The 20,273-nt window shown below is 45.5% G+C and overlaps 1 protein-coding gene across 1 annotated transcript in view; it reads right to left on the bottom strand.

Moving 5' to 3' along the window:
* The window catches only part of LOC147900632 (dynein-1-alpha heavy chain, flagellar inner arm I1 complex-like), a 714,561-nt gene extending 695,595 nt beyond the window's left edge, over nt 1-18,966 (bottom strand). Inside the window, exons 1-6 of the mRNA XM_087375690.1 lie at nt 18,844-18,966; nt 18,502-18,665; nt 18,241-18,406; nt 2,234-2,408; nt 1,838-1,932; nt 1,339-1,413 (exon numbers count right to left, since the gene is read on the bottom strand). Of these exons, the coding sequence (XP_087231816.1) occupies nt 1,339-1,413; nt 1,838-1,932; nt 2,234-2,408; nt 18,241-18,406; nt 18,502-18,665; nt 18,844-18,966 (798 nt within the window). The remainder of the gene's footprint in view (nt 1-1,338; nt 1,414-1,837; nt 1,933-2,233; nt 2,409-18,240; nt 18,407-18,501; nt 18,666-18,843) is intronic.
* Nucleotides 18,967-20,273: the final 1,307 nt, after the last annotated feature.

The raw sequence follows: 20,273 nt of genomic DNA on the forward strand, positions 1-20,273 counted from the left end.
CTTCTTCATCACCGCAGATTTGCGTAGGAATTTCTAGAGGAGGCTCTGGAAATCCCTCAGAAATAGAAAGATCACTCTTTTCTTTTGGCTTTCTATTCATGGAGGGATTGCAGTGAACCTGTGGAGATCACGATTTGGGGCTGATCCCACTTGCCCTCGCTGTCATTCTGCAGAGGAGTCAGTGCGACATTGCCTTTGGGACTGCAGTCAGGTGAGGACTGTTTGGAAAGGGGTTGCTCGGATACTCAGTATTTTTCACACTTCCCCTTTCTTCATGACTTGGGGCTCGGTCGCTTGGTTATCCCTTACTGGGCCCCAGGTGTTTTATGAGGTTGAGCCTTCTTCTTGGGCACTCTCGATCTACCGGCAAGTGATAGAGCTCTACTCTCTTTAGGATGTACCACTTACTCCCTTCAGAGCTTCGCATGCTTCAGTGGACACCTCTTGGGAGATTTTGGCTAGCATTTCCTCTTGACACATTTGGAGAGCCAGATGCACAGAGGCCTTGGATGGAACCCAGATACACCCATCACAAGTGTTCACGGGTATTTGGAGTGACACAGTTCACACTTTGATAGCCATATGGGCTAGCATGCAGGGCCCTTCATGGGCAGCCTCTTCTAGGGGGATTGTATTTCTTCGAGTTTGGAGGGATTGTATTTCTTCGAGTTTGTTTCTTAGGATTGAGACCTATCACTTTTTGGATTTCCACCTTGAATGCTTTATTGGTTTCTTATAATAAATATGATTTTGACCTCCCCATTAGGCTTTTGCATGAGTTATTCGAGGCCTTTTCACCCTTAAGTATGTTTTTGAGATGTGTATTTACACTTACTTGACAAAATCCTAATCATGGAGGGTGTGCTTGGACAGATATGAAGGGGGACGGCCTAAGATTCAGGGTAATAAACAGAACCTGTGGGCCAATAACTATGCAGCCAGATGCCAACGAGGCAGAGACTATTGCTTGCAGTCTTCTAGTGATTTACATGACTCTTGTCTTGTCTATTAATACTACAAGAAACTCTATCTTGGTTCTTAGCAGCAAGATAGGTATTTTTGGGTCTCCACTGATTATTATAGATTAGTTTGGTTCTGAGTGGGCCTGAGTCAATGGTTGATGAATCATTATTGGCAGATTTTATGTGTGCCCATGGTGGAAGCTTCACAGCGATGCTTATGCGAATTAATTACTTACTTCAAATTTTGTTTCACTGCAGTATCATGTGCGTGCACATGCATGTGCGGGCTAGCAAGGTGCTTCCACATTGCAGTGTCATAGACGAAACCACTCAGCATTCATTAAGATGACACATCATACACAATAAATTATGTTACCTGGTTGCATGTTACAGAAGGAGTAGTTGTATTCCACTCAAAGATCTCCCGTGTTGTTTCTATTTCTTTCAGAAACTGTTAGATCCATTATAAACAACGTTCAGGGCACCTCAGCATTATAGCAATACCAGGGAAATGTTAGAGTCTATGAGTAACAATACCATTCAAAGACACACCATAAGAGCACTGAAATGTAAGTAAAAAACTGATGCCAGCTCTACTGCAATGCCAAGCATACGTCAAAAGCTTCTCAAGGGTTTCTAAATTAATGATTCTAGAGAGGGGAACAACAGGGTATCTGTGAGTTCTGGTAATAGTTTGAAGCTATTTTTATTTTCTTATTATCTTCTTGCGTATTGGACCCAAAAATAGCATTCAGCTCTTGAGTTTTATATTCCATGTCTATGTATGTTCAAGGATGAAGTTATCATTTTTATTTGAATTAATAAAAAGCATGGAGACAAATTATGCTGATATTAAATTGACAATATTTGTTCACCTGGGCAAGAATATCATTGAACTTGTCCCTCATCTGCTTATTAATGGCACCTTCACTTTTTATTGACTTGAAATTCTGTAAAAGGTCAAGAGCTCCTGAAATATGCAGAATCTCTTGCAAGCATCAGGAAATAGTGAAAACATGTGTCTCCCCCAAAAAAGTGGTTAGTACTCATATATAACAAGGTGTCCTAGTAGCAGAAACCCTAAAACTTAGCTTTTAATATTCTAAAGCTTGATACACTGTGGTTTTGGACATATGAAGTGATGCTGCAGTTGGGATCAAACTTATATATGCATCAATCTGTTGATGTTGTTTGATAAGTTTGAAACTCTGATACATCAGAAATATTTTATTGATAAGCTACCCGCATGAATCTTGCTCTACATAGCATACCTTCTGCACTACGAAGCTTCTTGAAAGACGTGTCAACAAAGGCTTTGGTTAAGTGTTCAATGTTATCTTTGTCCATATTGAAGTTTGACATCGTAGCAGACCATTGCAAAGCATAACTTTTGTCAAAAGCATTGAATGGAAGTTTCTCCACATTCTCCACCATCGCAATGACTTTCTATAGCATATAATAATATAAGGCCTCAAATCAGTTCAAAACCTACAAAAACTTACTTTTTCTAGCAGATACTATTTTCAACTGCAAGCAATGACCATTAAGACAAGGATTCTCTTTTTTTTTTCCAAGAAAGAGACTTCTATTAAGTAAGAGAAAAAACCCGCGAGAGCAAGCTCAAAGCGGAATACATCATGAAAACATGAGGATAAATAAACCCCCTCAAAATGAGGTGGAAAACAACCAAGGCTAAGGCTGAAAGTGCCACCTCAACCCTGTAAGAGTCTCAGAGAAGAATAGAAAGGAGAATCCTTCCATTCCTTGAAGAAATAAGCCCTCCTAGCCGAGGCTGCACGGGAGTCTCCCTGCATACTCGTCCATACGGCCATCAAGGTATGTATGGTGTCTGTCCAGATGTCTGTCCAGATACTAGCCAATGTGTGCGAGGGATGAACCTGAGTTCCCTCCAATGCCTCTGTGCATCTGGCTCTCCAGATATGCCAGGCTGCTATGCTCGCTAAAATCTCCCAAGAGGTATCCACAGAGGCATGTACAGCTGCAAAAGGAAGGTGTGGTACCACATCCAAAGAACAGGACTCAACCTGATGATGACGAATCAAAATAGCCCGAGAAGAGTCAAGTCTCTCATAGAATACCTGAGGCCCCGTAAGAGAAAGCCAAGCCACTGAGCCCCATGTCATAAAGAATGGGGAGTGAGCAAAGTGACTGAAAATCTAGGCTACCCCCATCCAAATCATCCTCACCTGTCTGCAATCCCATAAGCAATGCTGAATCGTCTCCAGAGCAAAAAGGCAACGAGGGCGCAAGATGTTCTCTATGGACCTAAACAGTCTGTCACCATGATGCACACCAAAAACCAAGGCATCCTCATGTGCATCCTGAAAGGCCAAAACCTAAAGAGGAACACCCCCTCTCGTAAAAGCACCCACCCAACTGGAGCAAGTGAGTGGCATATCATCTGTGTCTACCCAATCCGCTGGAAGGCTACCTCAATCTACAAGATCCTCCCTGCACTCCCTCTGAGAAGTCCTGTCAAGTGAGATTTGGTCTCCTCTGGAAGTCTACGGAAAGCTTTCCATGACCCAATGATGAGGTAGGGCCCCTCTCCCACCTGGACCATTGCATGTAGAGTGAAGCACCAAGTGGTCTGCCAAGATCATCCAATATAATGTCATTCCACATGATCGGTTGCCTATCAATCTCTTCACGAGAGGAAGGGGGAATCCTCCGAAGAGTGCTCCTGAAACTGGCCCATGCTTTCAGGATGGCAACCATGAGAGGGGACGAAAGAGACCTAAGGTGTGCTGCGGTGAAAATCCACCTAACACTGCCCATCCAAACTCCACGTGAAGAAGGTGTGCACGTCTGTATGCTACTAATAAAAAATGCCTTCCACGGCTCCTGCCCTGGCATAAGTCCCCGCACCACCATCTTGCAGAGTAAAGCTCTGCACTGTAAATCTGGATCAATAATATTGAGACACCCTTCCTGTGTAGGAAGGATGAGGGTCTCCCAAGCCACCCTGGCTAATGCATCTGCTGTACCATCAAGCCCACTCCAAAGAAAATTTATGATCGGTCTCCTAAGCTGAACGATGCAATCCCTAGAACGGCACCAGCATGAACAAACAAACCAAGCCATGGCCAAGAGAACCTGGTTGACCACCACAACTCTAGAGGCAAGATCCAGCTTGGCTGAGCTCCAAAAAAGGAGCTTCCTCCTGATGCTCTCCAACACGGGAGCAAACTGTTGCATGGAAGAAATATCCAAGTTGACCTGGCAGCCCAAATACCTGACTGGCACACCCCTCTGAACCCAAGTGAATCCTATGTCAAGCCCCCAAGCTGGAGTGTACTCATCACTGATCCCAAAGCCATTGGATTTATGCCAATTTATCCGTGCCCCCGCTGCCAAGCAAAATAAATCCAATGCTGTCCTGAAAGAAGTGAGCGTCTGAAGTGTGGCATCCAAGTAAGCTGTTGTGTCATCTACCAACTCATAGTCAAGTAGCTCCTCTTCCCTTCTGATAGGAAGTCTCAGCCCAAAGATGTCAGCTTGAGATCTAATATAGATACTCACAGCTTCAGCCACAAACAAAAAAAGAAAAGGAACGAGGGGGCATCCCTGACGGACTGATCTGGAAATCTGAAATCTCTCACCCCTTACCCCACCAATAAGTACTTGGCTGTGGGCTGATCTGTACAAAGAGGAAACACCTCTGATCCAAGCATCTGTAAAGCCAAAACGTAGAAGGGTGCCCTCCAAGAAACCCCAATCTACTATGTCAAGCTTTCTCAAAATCCAAGAGTAGAATGGTTAGATTCTGGCCGCTCTGCATGGCCTAGTCTGAAGCTTCCCAAAAGGATAAAATGTTATAAAAAATGCTTCTGCCATGCACAAATCCCGTCTGAGTGTCATGAATAAGATTTGGGAGAAGGGGCTGCAATCGGAGGCTTATTGCTTTGGCCAGAATCTTGTAACAAGCCCCCAAAAGTGTAATAGGCCTTCACTGCGACACTAAATTTCTGCAACCTCCTTTCGGGATAAGGTGTATGAGACCCTCTGTAAGTGACCCGGGCATCTCGCCCAAGTCCCAAATGCCCTACAGGGCCAAATTTTAAAAAATGGAGGGAAAAAACAGTTGGGACCAGAGTAGAGGAGAAGGGACATAGGGGGCAGACCTGCAGTAGGCTACAGGACAAAAGAAATTCGTCCAAAAGGACCAACAATGGAGGGAAAGGACAGTTGGTGGACCAGAGCAGAGGAGTAGAGAAAGAGGGGACAGACTTGCTATACACCAAAGGAGAAGAGAAATTTGCCCAAGAGGGCCCACGACTGCTCTGCGGTAAGTGCACATGGGAGGAGGGTCAAGCATGGGTTAAGGGGAGGGAGGATGGTTTGGGTGGTCCCCAATGTTAGAGGAATAGCCAATAGGGGCTCTCTGTATGCATGATTATCTCAATCAATCACCTCCTATGATCACTCACTCATCACACCAACCTGACACACCTAACTAGAACCTTCTAGCACACCTACACTCACACACTTCTTGCATAGGACTCCAAGCCCATAGGCACACACACACACACATCAATTTGCCCCTTCATTCCCCCTCACAAATTGATGACCTCATCCCTTAGTAGTAGTACATGGGATGCTCCATGGCTTGCCCACTATCATGTCACTCATGGCCCCAACCTGTAACTCACTCATAGGATTCTTGGTTTACAACTGGGAGATGGACACTGACTATGTATGTAAAACCCAATGAGTCCAACAAGGAAAAATCTCAAAAAGACTAACAATCATTTAAGGATGGACTATCCATGGCAGAGAACCATTATTGACCTCATACACGCATAACTCGGAAAACCTATGGATCCTTATTCTTGTCAGATTTGACTTGGGTGTTGTAAGCAGTGAGAGCTTGAGTTTTGACATTCTCTGGTTCTTCTTCTTCTTCAGTTTCTGCTTCCTTAACAAGATTGGTTGAACATCTCTTTTTGGCATAACATTCCTTTTCAAAGTGTCCAGGTTTGCCACAAAAGTTACATTTCATTTTGCTCTTTCCCTTGAAGTTGCTTAAGTTGCTTCTGGCCAAATATGCCCCTTCTTTGTAATCACTTCTTTGTTTGATCTTTCTCTCCTCCTTCAAGGGTGATTCTTCAATTTCCACCAGACTTATCTTTGAAATATTGGTGAGTGTGGTTACAATAGTGCCATATTCTTTATTGAGACTTCTAAGTAATTAAACTTGATGCCAGATAACTGTCAAAATGCTCTTCATTGAATTTAGATGTGAAGAGATGGTCTCCCCCCTATCCAATCTTAAGTCAAAAAACTTGATAAGCAAGCTATACTTAAAGCATCTTCCGTGTGCTCCAAACACATGCTCAAGATGAGTCCATGCAGCATGAGCAGTCTCACATCTATCAATGTGATGAATAAAGGAATCACTCAGACCAAGAGCAATTATAGCAAGAGCTTTTTCATCTTTTGGAAGCCATGAAGCTTCTCCTTCTCTAGTTGTAGGTTTAGTTTCTTTGCCATTTGCTACCTTCCATATTCCCTTTTTCATGAGAATAAACTTCAGTTTTGTTTGCCAAGTGTGGAACCCCTCTCCTTCAAACTTATCTATTTTCAGTTTAAAATCCATTTAGGAAGGTCTTACCAAATTAATGGCAGTGTCAAATCCCTTTACAAAAAGTCAATCTGTCTAAATAAAAAAATCACCTTCACCATATAGATGCAAATTGCAAGATAAGAATTCTGAAAAACCTAATTGTTTGGCATAATCATAACCAATTGGCTTCTCCCACAACCTCTTAACTGGGGTCTTCTTTACCTTGTGTAAGAGATTACAAAGATATGGTGTTGTAGGCATAAAGTCAACCCTATGGTTGACCAGTAGTACTTGGGTACTATATATACCAAGTACTTGTATTGTTTCATTTGAACATTTCTATTGAAGCTTTCTTGTGTGTGCACTCTTGCTCACTTGTGTTCACAACCTGTCTCCACTTTATTCCTACATTTGGTATCAGAGCCCTTCCGTCTCTAGAGCCCATTCCTGCGCTTGCTTCCAGACTCCCGCAAGCTTGGTGCCCCAGTGCGCGTTCCTGGTTCTAACATTCAGCTCTCCAGCATTCAGCTCTCCAGCTTTTGCTTGAGGTAGCTCCAACAGTCCAACGGCTGTTTTTTGACCTTTTGAGGTCCGATTTCAATGTTTTTTGAAATTTCAGAGCTGCCCGCATACAAACAAGCCTGTCCCGCACCATTTCAGGTGGGGGGGAAAAAAAAACTTTTCCCCCCCCGTCCGTATAGTCTGTACAAATCTGTTCGTACAGTTGCGCAACAGTGCCGTGAGTCCGTACAACTTGTCGGAACTTGATCAAGCCCGTACGACTTGTTAGAAGGCAGTTCGTGCAGTTTTTCGGCTGTTTTTGGGCGTTTCTACTCAGATCTAGACCTTTTTGAGCTCCACTCTCTCTCGGGTGTGTTCCAGCAGCTCCAGGCGTCTCCATACTTCTCCAGGCTCTTCTCTACACATGTATTGTGTTCAGAAGTACTCCCGACAGCTTCATTCAGCTCCAAACAGCTCACTTCAGCTCCTTTGTCATCTCCAGCTTGCCCATACAGTCAGTGGACTGTTTTGCAGGTGTTTTGGGCCAAGGTGCACTTTCAGTAAGTGTTTTGAGCTGTGTATTTCGCTTCGGGACTGTTTTTGCAGCCCATACTCTTGCACTCTCAGGTGCATTTGCAGATACTCTGCATTGTTGGCGCATTTGCAGTTACTTTACAGTTGTGAATGCTTTTGAGCTCCGTTGGATGCATTTGATCACTCGTGGGTGTGCTCTTTCAGATTTGGGTTGTGCATTTTCAGTTTGGGATTGCACTTCCGATTGCAGCAAAGTGCAGTGATTGGTTGATGCCATTTTTGCAGTGATTGCATTGTGCAGTCGGTGGCATTTCAAAGCAGCCAGTCGTACTTTTCATTTACAGCCAGTATTAGTTTTGGATTTGCAGGCACATTTGCAGCCAGTTGCACTTTTGGGACTTGTAGTTCTTTTTGCAGGTACATTTGTAGCTTGTGGGTATCCCATTTTGCATCATGTTGACTCTTTTAGACAGTTTTGGCAATTTGTCCGAGGGTGACAAGCTGGATGGACCAAACTATGCCTTGTGGTCATTCATGCTTAAGAGCATCTTGGCTGGTAAGGGCTTGTGGGATATTGTTAGTGGGGATGAGGTGAGGCCAGGAGGCTCATCTACATCCAGCACAGCTTCTTCGGGTCAAAACTACAGGCAGACAGCAGATTGCTACAGTCCCTCCTGCTAGTCCCATATCATTGACGGAGGAGCAGAAGAAGTTTGACTGCCGCAGTGCCCAAGCGATGTTTTTGATTGCCACAAATGTGAAGAGGCAAGGATGCAAAGGCAGCATGGGAAAGATTGGAAAACATGTATCATGTTAAGAATGAGGCAAGGGCCATTGCCTTGACAAAATCAACTCAAGGATCTCGAGATGCAGGAAGGCCAGGCCATCACTGATCATATTGCCAGAATCATTGATCTACATGATCAGCTCGCAAGTATTGATGAGGAAATAGAAGACAAGAAGCTTGTCTCCATTACTCTCAATAGCTTAGCGCCCTCATATGGCACATTCGTCACTTCATTGACCATTGTTCTCAGGGCAGCCCCACTCTCGTTTGATGAGTTAGTTGGGCTTTTGTTGCAGGAAGAGGAGAGATGCTCAAATTTTGCCAAAGCCTCTCGTCAGGGTGAGCAAGTGCTTGCCATGGGTGGAAAAGGCAAATTTCAAAAAAAGTTTGAGCCAAAACACAGCCATACAACTCAGCCCAAGGAGGGGAATGCAAGCAGTTCAAGAAAAAATCAGAAAAAGGGCAAATGCAATTATTGCAAGAAGCCAGGGCATTACATCGCAGAGTGTCAGAAAAGGATTGCCAATGAAAAGAAGAGGCAAAGGGACAGCTGTAGCAGTAATTTTGTTGCCCCCACTGAAACTCGTGCTTCAGATGCACATGGTGAAGCTCATCTTGCCCAAGGTGCTAGAGATTTTGTGTTTGCTCCAGTTAATGAGAAGATGGATGCCAAGGGGGATTTGAATGCTGAAAATCAATCAGGGGATGCTTCCCTTGTTGCAAGTGATACATGGTATATCGACAGTGGTGCTACTAAGCACATGACTCCTCGCCAGGAGTGGTTTGAGAGCATCACACCTATTCATGGCAGACAGGTTACGTGTGCCAATGATGCTTCTCAAGACATCATCGGAGTTGGGCACATTCCTATTCAGCTTGATAATGGGAAAGTTAAGTAAATCCGAGATGTTTGGTATGTTCCAGATTTGAGGCAAAATCTGATTTCAGTTTCAAACATTGCCCATGATCAGCATATGTTGGTCGAATTTCAGGATAACCAATGCAGGATCAAGGATCCAAAGAAAGGGTATGAGGTTGTAGCAATAGGCACATATGACAGAGGCTTATACAAGCTTGATGCTCAGCTTTATGATCAGAAGGTATTGGCTGTAGCAAACACTTCACAGGCTGATTTATGGCATGCCAGGTTTGGACATGTCCATCACAAGGCATTGTCCTACTTGTACAACAATAATATGACTCAGGGAATGCCAAAATTACAGCAACCAGCAAATGAAGTGTGTGAGGGGTGTGCACTTGGCAAATTGCATCGCTTGCCATTCAGTAAACAAGGCAAGAATTGGGTCAAGGCAACCAGAGTGTTGCAGATAGTGCACAGTGATGTATGTGGCCCCATGACTATTCCCACGCATAGAGGAGCAAGGTACTTTGTGACCTTTATAGATGACTTCTCTAGGTTCACATGGCTCTTTCTCATGAAGGAAAAATCTGAGGTGTTCTATTGGTTTCAGGAGTTCAAAGCTATGGCTGAGAACCAAACCAATTCTAGAATTGGAACACTCAACTCAGATAGAGGAGGAGAGCACATGTCACATGCATTCCAGGATTTTTTGAAGCAGCATGGGATTAAACATCACTTGACATGCCCTTACACACCACAGCAGAATCCACTCCCTGAGAGGAAGATTCGTACTCTCATGGAAATGACGAGATGCATGCTGAAATTCAAGAGAGTCTCAAAGGCTTTTTGGGGAGAAGCAGTTGTGACAGCCACTTATATTCAGAACAGATGTCCTACCCAAGCTTTGGTTAATGTGACTCCATTTGAGGCTTTGTATGGCTTTAAGCCAAAGGTTAGTCATTTCAGAATTTTTGGCTCTTAGTGGCATATGCTTTGGTTCCACATGCACATCGGACAAAGCTCGATGACAAGAGTGTCAAATGCATTTTGTGGGGTATAGCACTGAAAGCAAGGGATTTAGGCTTTATAATCTCGCTACCAGGAAGGTAATAATCAGCAGAGATGTTCTCTTTGCTGAGAATGAGTGCATGCAGCCTGCTAGTGCAGACTTGCCACCATACGATGACACCTCTTTGGACATCATCCAGTTTGAGGATGATGAGACGGAGTCTCTTGATGCTTCCCCTTCTACTTCTCATAGTTCAGATGGCTTGCCACATGTTGAGAATGGCTCTCCCTCAAATGTTTCAGATTTGCAGCCAATTAATGAGAATAGACAGCCTTATGTTTGGACTTCAAAGAGCATTCTCTGATCTGAAAAAAAAAACTCTCTAAATCTCTGATTTGAATTCTAACTCCTCAAGCATCAACTTAGCATTTAGTGTAGCATCTATTTTCAAAAAAATAGTCAAGAAATGCTTGCAGAAGGATTGCTACCTCACTCCACATAGCATCAAGATTGGGGCATTTGCTGCGCAATCAAAGGTACCTAGTAAGAGAAGACTCAATACAAATCTGAGGCGAAATGGCGTGTCACACTACCCGGGGCAGCAGCATCTTCTTCAACTATGAAAGCTATGTCTTCTCTTAAAAACGACTGGTTTTTCGTCGAATTCTCCTTCATTTCTGGACCAAGTCGTCCCAAAATTCTTCAGAGGGTAGCTCTAGGTGTAGAGTAAGCTTGGATCAGAGAAATTGCAAGGTTGTGGACTGAGGTGAGCAGCCTAGCAAAGAAGCATCTTGAGGAGGGTTAGTAAGTAGGATTTGGCTCGAGACCTACAGAGCTTGTAACTTGAAATGAATATGCTGTTTCAAAGATCATAGCAAAGTGAAACAAGCCTTGGATGGAGCAAGCAATACCTCTATCCCATAGAGCTCAATCTTTTCTCAGCTTTCAGCCAACCGGATGTCTTTCAATCCAAATAGAGGAATTCTGAGTAGAGCTTGTTTGAGAATATATAGAATATATCCTCTCTCCTCCTAGAGGTTGCCTAAGAATCTACTCTATCCTACTAGGGAGTCTCATCTCCTCTCAAATGAAAATGAGAGTATGAATAAAAAGGACTGCATTCTAGTCTTGTGACTTAGAATTTATATAAGATGCTGACAGAGCTAGGAACCCACTGACCTCCACGATCAAAGAGTTGCATAGGTTGAAGTCATGATTAAGGTATCACATCACAAGGTTTGCAGATAAATCCTTGCTTTGTAGTTCTCAGTCCAACAGAATATTGCTTCCCAAAAGTGTTAAAAAAAGTGTAACAAAGCTACTTTGGCACTCATGTCCTAAGTACCATCTTTGTGACTTTAAAAAAAAACTATGTGTAATCTATGAAGCTGTTTGGTACTATGGGATCAAAGACCCCCCCCCCTCCTTCAGCCTACCGCATAACACTGACAGAGCATCAGGTCTCCTTGGTGAAGCAGGCCGCCACTGACTTTTCCCAGACGTCCGTTTATGGGAGAGTCATTGGCTACAACCCTTCATGAGCAGACATCAGGGACTCGTTGCAGTCCACCCTTTACCTTGAGGACAACCACATTGAGGAGGTCACACTCATGGGACATGGTATCTTTTGGCTCAAGCTCTCCTCAACACAGGCTGCGAGCGATATGGTCAGACGGTCCCCTACCTCTGTAGGTGGGAAGATCATCCTTATGGTCCCATGGTATAGGGGTTTCAGTGTAGCGGACTTCGATGCCCGCTTCCGCATTCCCCGCCATCCAGTTACCCTCATCTTCCCAGGCCTCGCAACAGAGCTTCGCCCGATCATCAAGGACTTGGGGGCGCACTTTGGCTGGCTCATGTAGAACACCTTCGTTGATGCGGCGGCAACCCAAGGGGTGCCACGTGTCAAAGTGGCAGTCCTAGATCCGCAGAGTATCCCCTCGGAGTTCGAGATTGAGACGGACACAGGTGTGGTGATGCAGCGCATTATGGTCACTGGTCGCCCAGGTCAGTGTCTGAGATGCCACGGCTTCGGGCACCAGGCGCGCTCTTGCCCTCACTTCACGAGGACAAAACCTCAGATGGCCCCCATCCAGGCAACTCAGGATCCCCCCCACCAGGTCTGCAGATGGACAGGGAGCCTGGACTTCTCTTGGGGTTACAGGAGGGAGGGAGGCAGACTTTTGGAGCGGTTGGACCGTTTCTATGTCAGTGATTGGGCGATAGGCAGAGGTGGAGAGTCAAGGGTGGTTCCAGGGATGACCCTCTCTGACCATGCCCCAGTCATCCTAGTCCTGGACTCAGCCTCTCATTCCTTACCTCCCCGCTCGTGCCGGATTCCAGACTCCATCTACTCCAGAGCAACGGTTCGCAGTAGGATAGTGGACCTGTGGGAGCAGGATTGGGACCCCATGGGGGATATGGCAGCTCAGGTAGCTCAGGTTCTTGCCGAGTCTAGTCTCATATGTCAGCAGGAGGCGACTAGGCAGCAGTGGTGGGCGAAGGAGAGGGGTCTCAGACGAGACCTTGCCTCGATACAGCGGATGCAACAGTCTTCTCCAGGCTCTGAGGAGCTCAGACGACAGGAGGTTAGAGCCTGAGCCATGTTAGAGGAGATCACCCAGCGACGCTCAGAGTTCTCGTTTCATGCTTCCAAGTCCTTTTGGGCTAGGAAAGGCGACAGGATGTGCAGAGAGTTCTTCAGGACTCATGGCCAGAGGTCAACATGGGAATAACTCCGATCTCTTAGAGCGCAGGATGGTAGTGTCAGGACAGATCCAGACGAGGTCAGGGACTTGGCGACAGATTTCTACAGATCCCTGTTCCAGCAGGAGCCCCCAGACCCTCGTGCCCGCCGATATAGGGAGGAGGTGTAGAGGTATACGCCGTCGCTCGTGCAGCCTAGCATGAGTGAAACCCTTCTCGCCCCATTCACCGTGGCAGAGATGCAGGATGCTGTGAGCGATATTGATGGGCAGAAATGCCCAGGTGAGGATGGGCTCTCTAGAGCTTTCTTCACCACCTTCTGGGAGCAGATCCACCAGCCCTTGCTTGCAGCCTTCCAGCATATCTTCTCCAATGGACAGATGCCAGAGAGCCTTGCGACATGCTTGATTTGCCTCATCCCCAAAGGGGGGGACCGTCAGGAGATCAGACAGTGGTGCCCTATCACCCTCCTCCTGACTGCCTATAAAATCCTCGCCAAGATGATCAGTAGCCGCATCCGACCCTTGCTACATGACTTGATCCATGACACCCATACCGGTTTTGTCCAAGATCGCAGCATTTTGGACAACATCTTCACATTCTCAGAGGTGACGGAGTGGGCCCAGCATAGTGGCTAGCACCTTGCCATACTCCTTCTTGACTTTGAAAAGGCGTACGACAGGGTAGACTGGTCCTTCTTGGAGGGCATACTTTCTCGGTTCGGTTTCCCGAACAAGTGGATCAGAGGTATTGCTAGCCTCTACAGATCGGCCTCCAGCCAGGTTATCATCAGTGGCAGGATGGGGGAGAGATTCACCCTCGAGTGCTCGGTACGTCAGAGCTGCCCGCTTGCGCCCTACCTCTTCCTATTTTTTGTGGAGGCCATGACTCACTTCCTACGAGCCCGTACCACTGGTCTTTGAGGGATGCGCCTTCCTATTCAGGATGATGTAGAACTTCTGGATTCCGAGTATGCAGACGACAGGGCCCTGTATGTGCAGGATGATATCGAGTCACTGGAGCGAGTGAGACTGTCTTTAGAGGTTTTTTGCCTTGCCACTGGGGCGAAAATCAACTGGCATAAGTCAGTTGGTTTTCTTACGGATCCGGGAGCCAGTTCACAGTGGGGTATTTTCCTGGGGTTTCGCTGGATCCCTAGAGGACAGACGACACGTTACCTGGGATTCCAGGTAGGGCTGGATATCACGCCGGCTCAGCAGTTCCTACCGGTCCTAGTTTCCATACGACGGAAGCTAGCCTTCTGGAGCACAGCTCGGCTATCTCTGGCAGGCAGGGCCCTTGTGGTCAATCAGGTCCTTCTAGCCACTGCTTGGTACGTGGCTTCTTGCTGGTGTTTCTCGAGATCGTGCGTAGCCCAGCTGAGGAGACTGGTGTGGAACTTTCTGTGGTCTGGCTCAGATGGTTCCGGCACCACCAGAGCCTGGGTCGCCTGGCAGACGGTCATTCTCCCTCAGACAGAGGACGGTCTTGGCATCATAGATCCAAAACTGCAGAGTCAGGCATTACTTGGCAAGTTAGTCATCTGCGGTTTGACCCCAGGAGGGCAGACGTGGAAGCTCTTGCTTCAGCATGGTCTCAACGCGTGCATCCCCCAGAGAGGGGGCGATTGGCAGCCGTCTCTCCGGTGGATTTTCACTTCAGCCCCGCTGACTCAGCCCCGTTCCCCCTTCCTCCGCGGCCTCGTCTCGGTCTGGAGGAAGTTGCGGCACAGCCTCTCTCAGGTTCCCCCCATCTGCCGAGAGGAGGTAGACAGACAGCCCTTGATCTGGAGCAGCCAGGTGACAGATGATACAGGTCGCCAGCTTGGAGAGAGATCCCATATCCCATGGGCGCTTTGGGCGCGTGGGCCTGCACGCTCGCTCCGGGTTTGGAGGGACGTCTATAGCCAGTTGGGCCCAGGCGAGCTGGCAGCAGCAGTAGGTACGGCACGTGGGATCCAGGCTTGGCGAGCGGAGATCGATGCTGCCATTCCTGCAGGTTGGAGGATTCCAGTGATCACCAGACAGCTCTTCCCAGGAGATGAGAGGTGGCTAGGGCAGTTCACACCCCGCGGCATTCCTTTGGTGGTTGCAGGCCTTTTCTCGGACTCCTCGATCCACTTCTTCTCTGTCGCCGATGGTAGCCGTCTCCAGAGCAGAGAGGCCGTGATCGACCCCCAGCTTCCCTGGCAGCGCCTTCGCATCATAGGGCTGCAAGGGAAAGCGTGGCATATAGACCCCCTGATTGTTCAGGACCAGGACTAGAGACTCTGGATTTGGGAGGGTCGCTCCTTGACAGAGGTGGAGTGGGACCCAGGGGAGTGGCGCTGGCCACCACTGGAGACCTCAGATAACCCTACCCCCTTCTTCTCATATAGTGCGCGTACCGGTAGGCGTGCTCTTGGGGCTCTCCAGCGCAAGCTACCCACCCAAGCACATAGTTGGTATGCCCAAGGGATATCTCTGGTTTTTCTTCGTACATTTTGGAAGACTCTTTGGGCAAGTTGGCGGCCGAGGAAGATCTCTTATTTTCTTTGGATGGTGGTCGACAAGGGGCTACCAGTTGGGAGATGGCTGAGGCAGATGGGGCAGGAGGGGCACTGCCAGATGTGTTTTCAGGAGGAGTCCCTGAAGCACTGCCTTTGGAGCTGCTCGCATGCTCAGAAAGTGTGGAAGGGAGTCATGGGGATCTTAGCGAGGGCTGCACCCGAGCTAGGACCGGTCACTTGGGGAGCCGTTTGCTGGTGCAGCATCGAGATGGGACATCACTTGGCTTATGAGTTCTCCCGGCAGGATTCAGTTTTCTTCATCACGTAGGCGACCTGGGCATACATGGACAGCTTCCCTTGGCATCTGACAGAGACAGATGTAGGAGCGATGACTCGGCACCCAGTTTGGGAGATCTTAGGGAGTATTGTAGGCTGGCATATCTGGACTTTTAGATGTGTGCAGACCCTAGGAGATCAGGTTTCCTCTGCTACCCAAACCCTAGCGGACATCTGGAGCACGATCATTCACACGCTCAAGGGTCAATGGGATCAGATTTAGGGGGAGACCCGGGCAGGGAAGGAGAAGCGACGGCGCTTCCTTCGCAACTGGGACCATCAAGAGCTGTTCTTCCAGCACTCTGCTCAGAGTCTTCAGTGGCATTACTCCCCCCCACCGTGGCTGTTTGTCCACACTCAAATGATTATGCCCTGAGAGGCTTGTAATTATTTTGTTACCACGGGCTGTATCCGTTTTGTGATTACAGCCCGCTGGCCTTTAGGCCTTCTTGTACTCTCGTTTTCAAGCAATATAACTAGCACTACTTTTTGCGCAAAAAAAAAAAAACACATTTCATTGAAGCATACATTACACTTACTTCAAATTGATGCATGAAGCATATGGTAATCATGCTAAAATATCTTGCATTTAAGGTGGGCATGGGTGGCATCCAAGTTGATTGAGTGGCCCTATGTTCTGCTCCCGCTCTTGGGATGTCAAGATCTCTCTGAAAGGCTCTTTAAAGATCTTATGTGCATCTTCTTGAGTCAAACGGAACTGATCCTCAGCCATATCTAGCCCCAGGTATTCCATGAATTTAACATCCTGCATCATGTTGATGACACATTCCACCCCACAAGATGCCCAATCAGAATTCATCAAATACATGCACTAGATGCAATACTCGCATCTAATTGGCTGCCCTAGAGGGAGTCAGATGGTGAGTGGATGTGTATGTGACATGAGGCGAGGCCGCAAGAGATGCACCAATGGAATGGTGCCATGTGGAAATCATCCCCTTTGTACTTGATGGATGTATGTGGAAGCTTGTCACATCATGTTTCCCCTTGAACATATCAAGCCCCTTTCCATGACATAACACATGGATGTCCTATCCTAGAACCTGGGGTCTACCACCATCTTTTTGACCTTTGATTAATCTAACCCAAATTTACCCCAAGAGTAACTACAAAACTCATAGTTCATCACTTATTCCAACACTCGCCTTGATGAATATGGAATTAGGCTTCATGCCCATCAAGTTGGATAACTTCTCTTGCTTGATTTTAGCAAGAGGTTTGGTTAGGATATCAGCCATCTCATCTTCTGTTGGACAATGAATAAGCTCAATACCTTTTCACGTGTAAAGTGATGTTGCACCTCAATGTGCTTTCTCCAACCATGAAATGCAGGATCATTGGCCAATTTAATAGACCTTTGATTTGAATAAGTCGAGCATCATTTAAGATCCTCCTCAACTAGACAGCCCCACAGGCTACATTAGTGTATGCTCTATATTTTGACTTTCGTAGTAGAGGAAAATCAATGGTCCTTTTGTTCTTATTGCTCCATGATATCAGACCAGATCCAATGTTGAAGTAATATCCATAAGTTCTCCTTCGAACATTTAAGCATCTTTCCCAATCACTATCAGTAAAACCTCACAATTTCTTATGAATGCTTATTTAATACTCCATCCCATGAGTCAGGCTTCCCTTGACATACCTGAGTATTCTCTTGGCTGATCTCAAGTCCACCCTTCTCACACGATGGAAAATATTTGGTTAGATACAGTATACACACTCATGGCCATTTAGGTGAGTATGCAAGGGTCCGCTTGGGCAGCTTCTACCAGGAGGGCTATTTTCCTTCAGGAATGGAGTCCATAACAAGGTTTAGATGGCATTTTCAGCCTCAACCTTGGATACTTTCTATCTCGTACTGAGGAGCTTTTTATCGCCCCGTTAGGGTGTTATATTCTCATGATGTATTTCTGCCTTGAGCTTGCTCTTACAAGTTTTATTCATACTTAATAGAAATCTTTTTCATGGAAAAACAAAAAAATAAAGATGCATGAAGGATCTTTCTTCTTGAGAAGATGATATCCTCCATGGGAGGGGAGAAAAGGAGCCCCATGAGACACAAGTGTCAATTGATGCAATATTACCCAATTCCTTAAATCCACACAACACAAAAAACATTGTGACACCCCACAAACGAGTCTAACGGTAGTCTCATTTATTTGCCATTGAATTTTGTAATTTGTTTCACAACATCATCTTTGCATGGATTTCTTTGAATATTTGAGCATAGAATTGAGTCTACATAAACAAGGACTTAGTAGTATAGCTATTGTCTTAAAGCTTGAAAACAACACAAGAATAAAAATGCTAAGAACAGAGCGATGTTGTTTGCTCTTTCAATGTGAAAGGTTTCAAGATTGTTAAATAATGGAACTTTACATGGATTTTGCCAAATTCAAGGATTGATCATGTAGAGGGATGTTTCATTTAAAGGCTAATAGTACCTGAATCACGGCATCGATTCCTTGAGTGTCTCCTGTGACAGCTTTCAACTCGGGGCCAAGAAACTTTAGGAAGTCATTCACAACCTCCACGACATTCAAGAGACTAACACAAATAGAGGACATGTATGTTGTGTGCTCAAAAAGTCGCTTTCTGTCAAACTCCCATCTATAAAGAGAAACGATTTTAAAATTAAAATTTGCATTTGATTTAGACACATCTTTGAGCTATAATCAAGCATTGAAACAATTGAAAATTAGCACCTTGGATCACATCCACCAATTTCAATACGTTCACGAACTTGTAGATAAACCTCACTCCAAGAATCCAATACATTTTTGGCTATACTAATCTTTTGAACAGCCTCTGTAGCAGGTATCTTGAAGAGACTCTTTAGGTTGATCTCTTCAGTTACCCTCTCCGAAATCTTTAAAGAAGCAGCATTCTCATCAGGTGTGTTCATAGAATTTAACAGAGTTTGACCTTGTACCAATACAAATTTAGATTTGAAATTCTTGGGATCTATCCATGAGAAATGAAAAAGACAAATACTATAATATGCCAAAGAAATCGAGCTCCTAAATGCTGCAATGTAGCTAACTGACTTGCTGAGATATACGCTCCATAAGTCCTCCCATGTGTGAATCATCTGAATAGTAACTTGATATTATCCAAACCATTCGTAGTGCATTCATCATAGGAGCTATTGTCTCCAAGACTCTTTCCATGGGCTCTTTACAAATAGTCTGTCAAGTTTATGATTAAATTCAACTACTAGATTAAAAACAGAATCTCTTGCTCAAGGGAGTTTTACTTTTAGACAAAGACTATTACATTCAATAAATATGTTAAATGGTGTGTTCTTCCACATAGCACATGATAAATTATGAAGATGTATGTGTAAAAGAGTAAGAATAGAGCTAGCTCGGACCCACGTATAAATGGAGTGACAATATGAGTAGGAGCCACAATTGGAGCCCGAGTTCAGCCACAATTGGGACAATAGCACAACTATATTTGAAGCAGAAGTACAAACATAGTTACAGTAGAGTGGAGAAAGCTTGGAGCAGCTAGTGGAGGAAGAGCAAAGCCACTTTCCTAGTAAGAGGAGCCAAAGTTTCAACATTAGTTGGAACAGGTTGAGAGCACATAGTCCAAAAGTAAGAGCGAAGCCACAATTTGAGTAGAAGCATGGCCATCATTAGAGTAATCTGAGAAAGTTTGGAGCATCCATGTTAGAGTGGATGTACATACATACATGTGTATATACGTGCGTATGTGCGTACACACACACACACACACACATTTTCTTTTTGTGAGAAGAAATATTTTATTGCTGTGAAATAATTACATTCGTAGTTACTTCCAAAGTGGAGTAACTACTACTCAACTGAAAATCTTAGTATAAGCTAGATATACATCATGATCAATCAAACGAGTTCGAAAGCAATCATAGAACGATTGCCGCAGAGATCGTTTGAAAAAAACAAAAGATGGAAAAGTAGGATCACCAAAGACTCTATGATTTCTATCTATCCATAGAGTCCACAGTGCCCAGTAGCGCACCCAAACAAAAAATAAATAAAAACCCTGTCTAGCTGGATGAAAACCAAATAACCAGAAGAACCTACCAAAAGTAACAACAGAAAATCTCGCTCGAAGCCTCTGTCGGATGAGAGCGAGGAAATAACAAGTGTGTGGACAGTGCCACAAGATGTGAAGAACAGATTCGACAGAATGTAGACATCTGTGGCAAATAGCCGGAGCAATATGTCTATGTGCGAGTAACTGCCCAGATGGAAAAATGCCAAGTAGGACTCACCAAAGGAAAAGCTGTTGCCGAAGAGGGACTTTATAATGCCAAAGGAGATGCAGCCGCTTTCTCCACCACTTTAGTGGGCGATCCATATGCCAAACAGAATTTGCTCTGTTAGAAATCCAAGGCGGAAGTAATAACACTTTATACAAAGAAGGCACTATGATATGTGAGAGCTTCAAAGGACGGGCTGAAGAGGAAGAAGAATGTAGAGTCCAA

The sequence above is a fragment of the Dipteris shenzhenensis genome, chromosome 6 (genome assembly GCF_047967505.1).
Source record: "Dipteris shenzhenensis isolate YYH24624 ecotype China chromosome 6, Dip_SZ_1.0, whole genome shotgun sequence".
Classification (NCBI taxonomy): Eukaryota; Viridiplantae; Streptophyta; class Polypodiopsida; order Gleicheniales; family Dipteridaceae; genus Dipteris; species Dipteris shenzhenensis.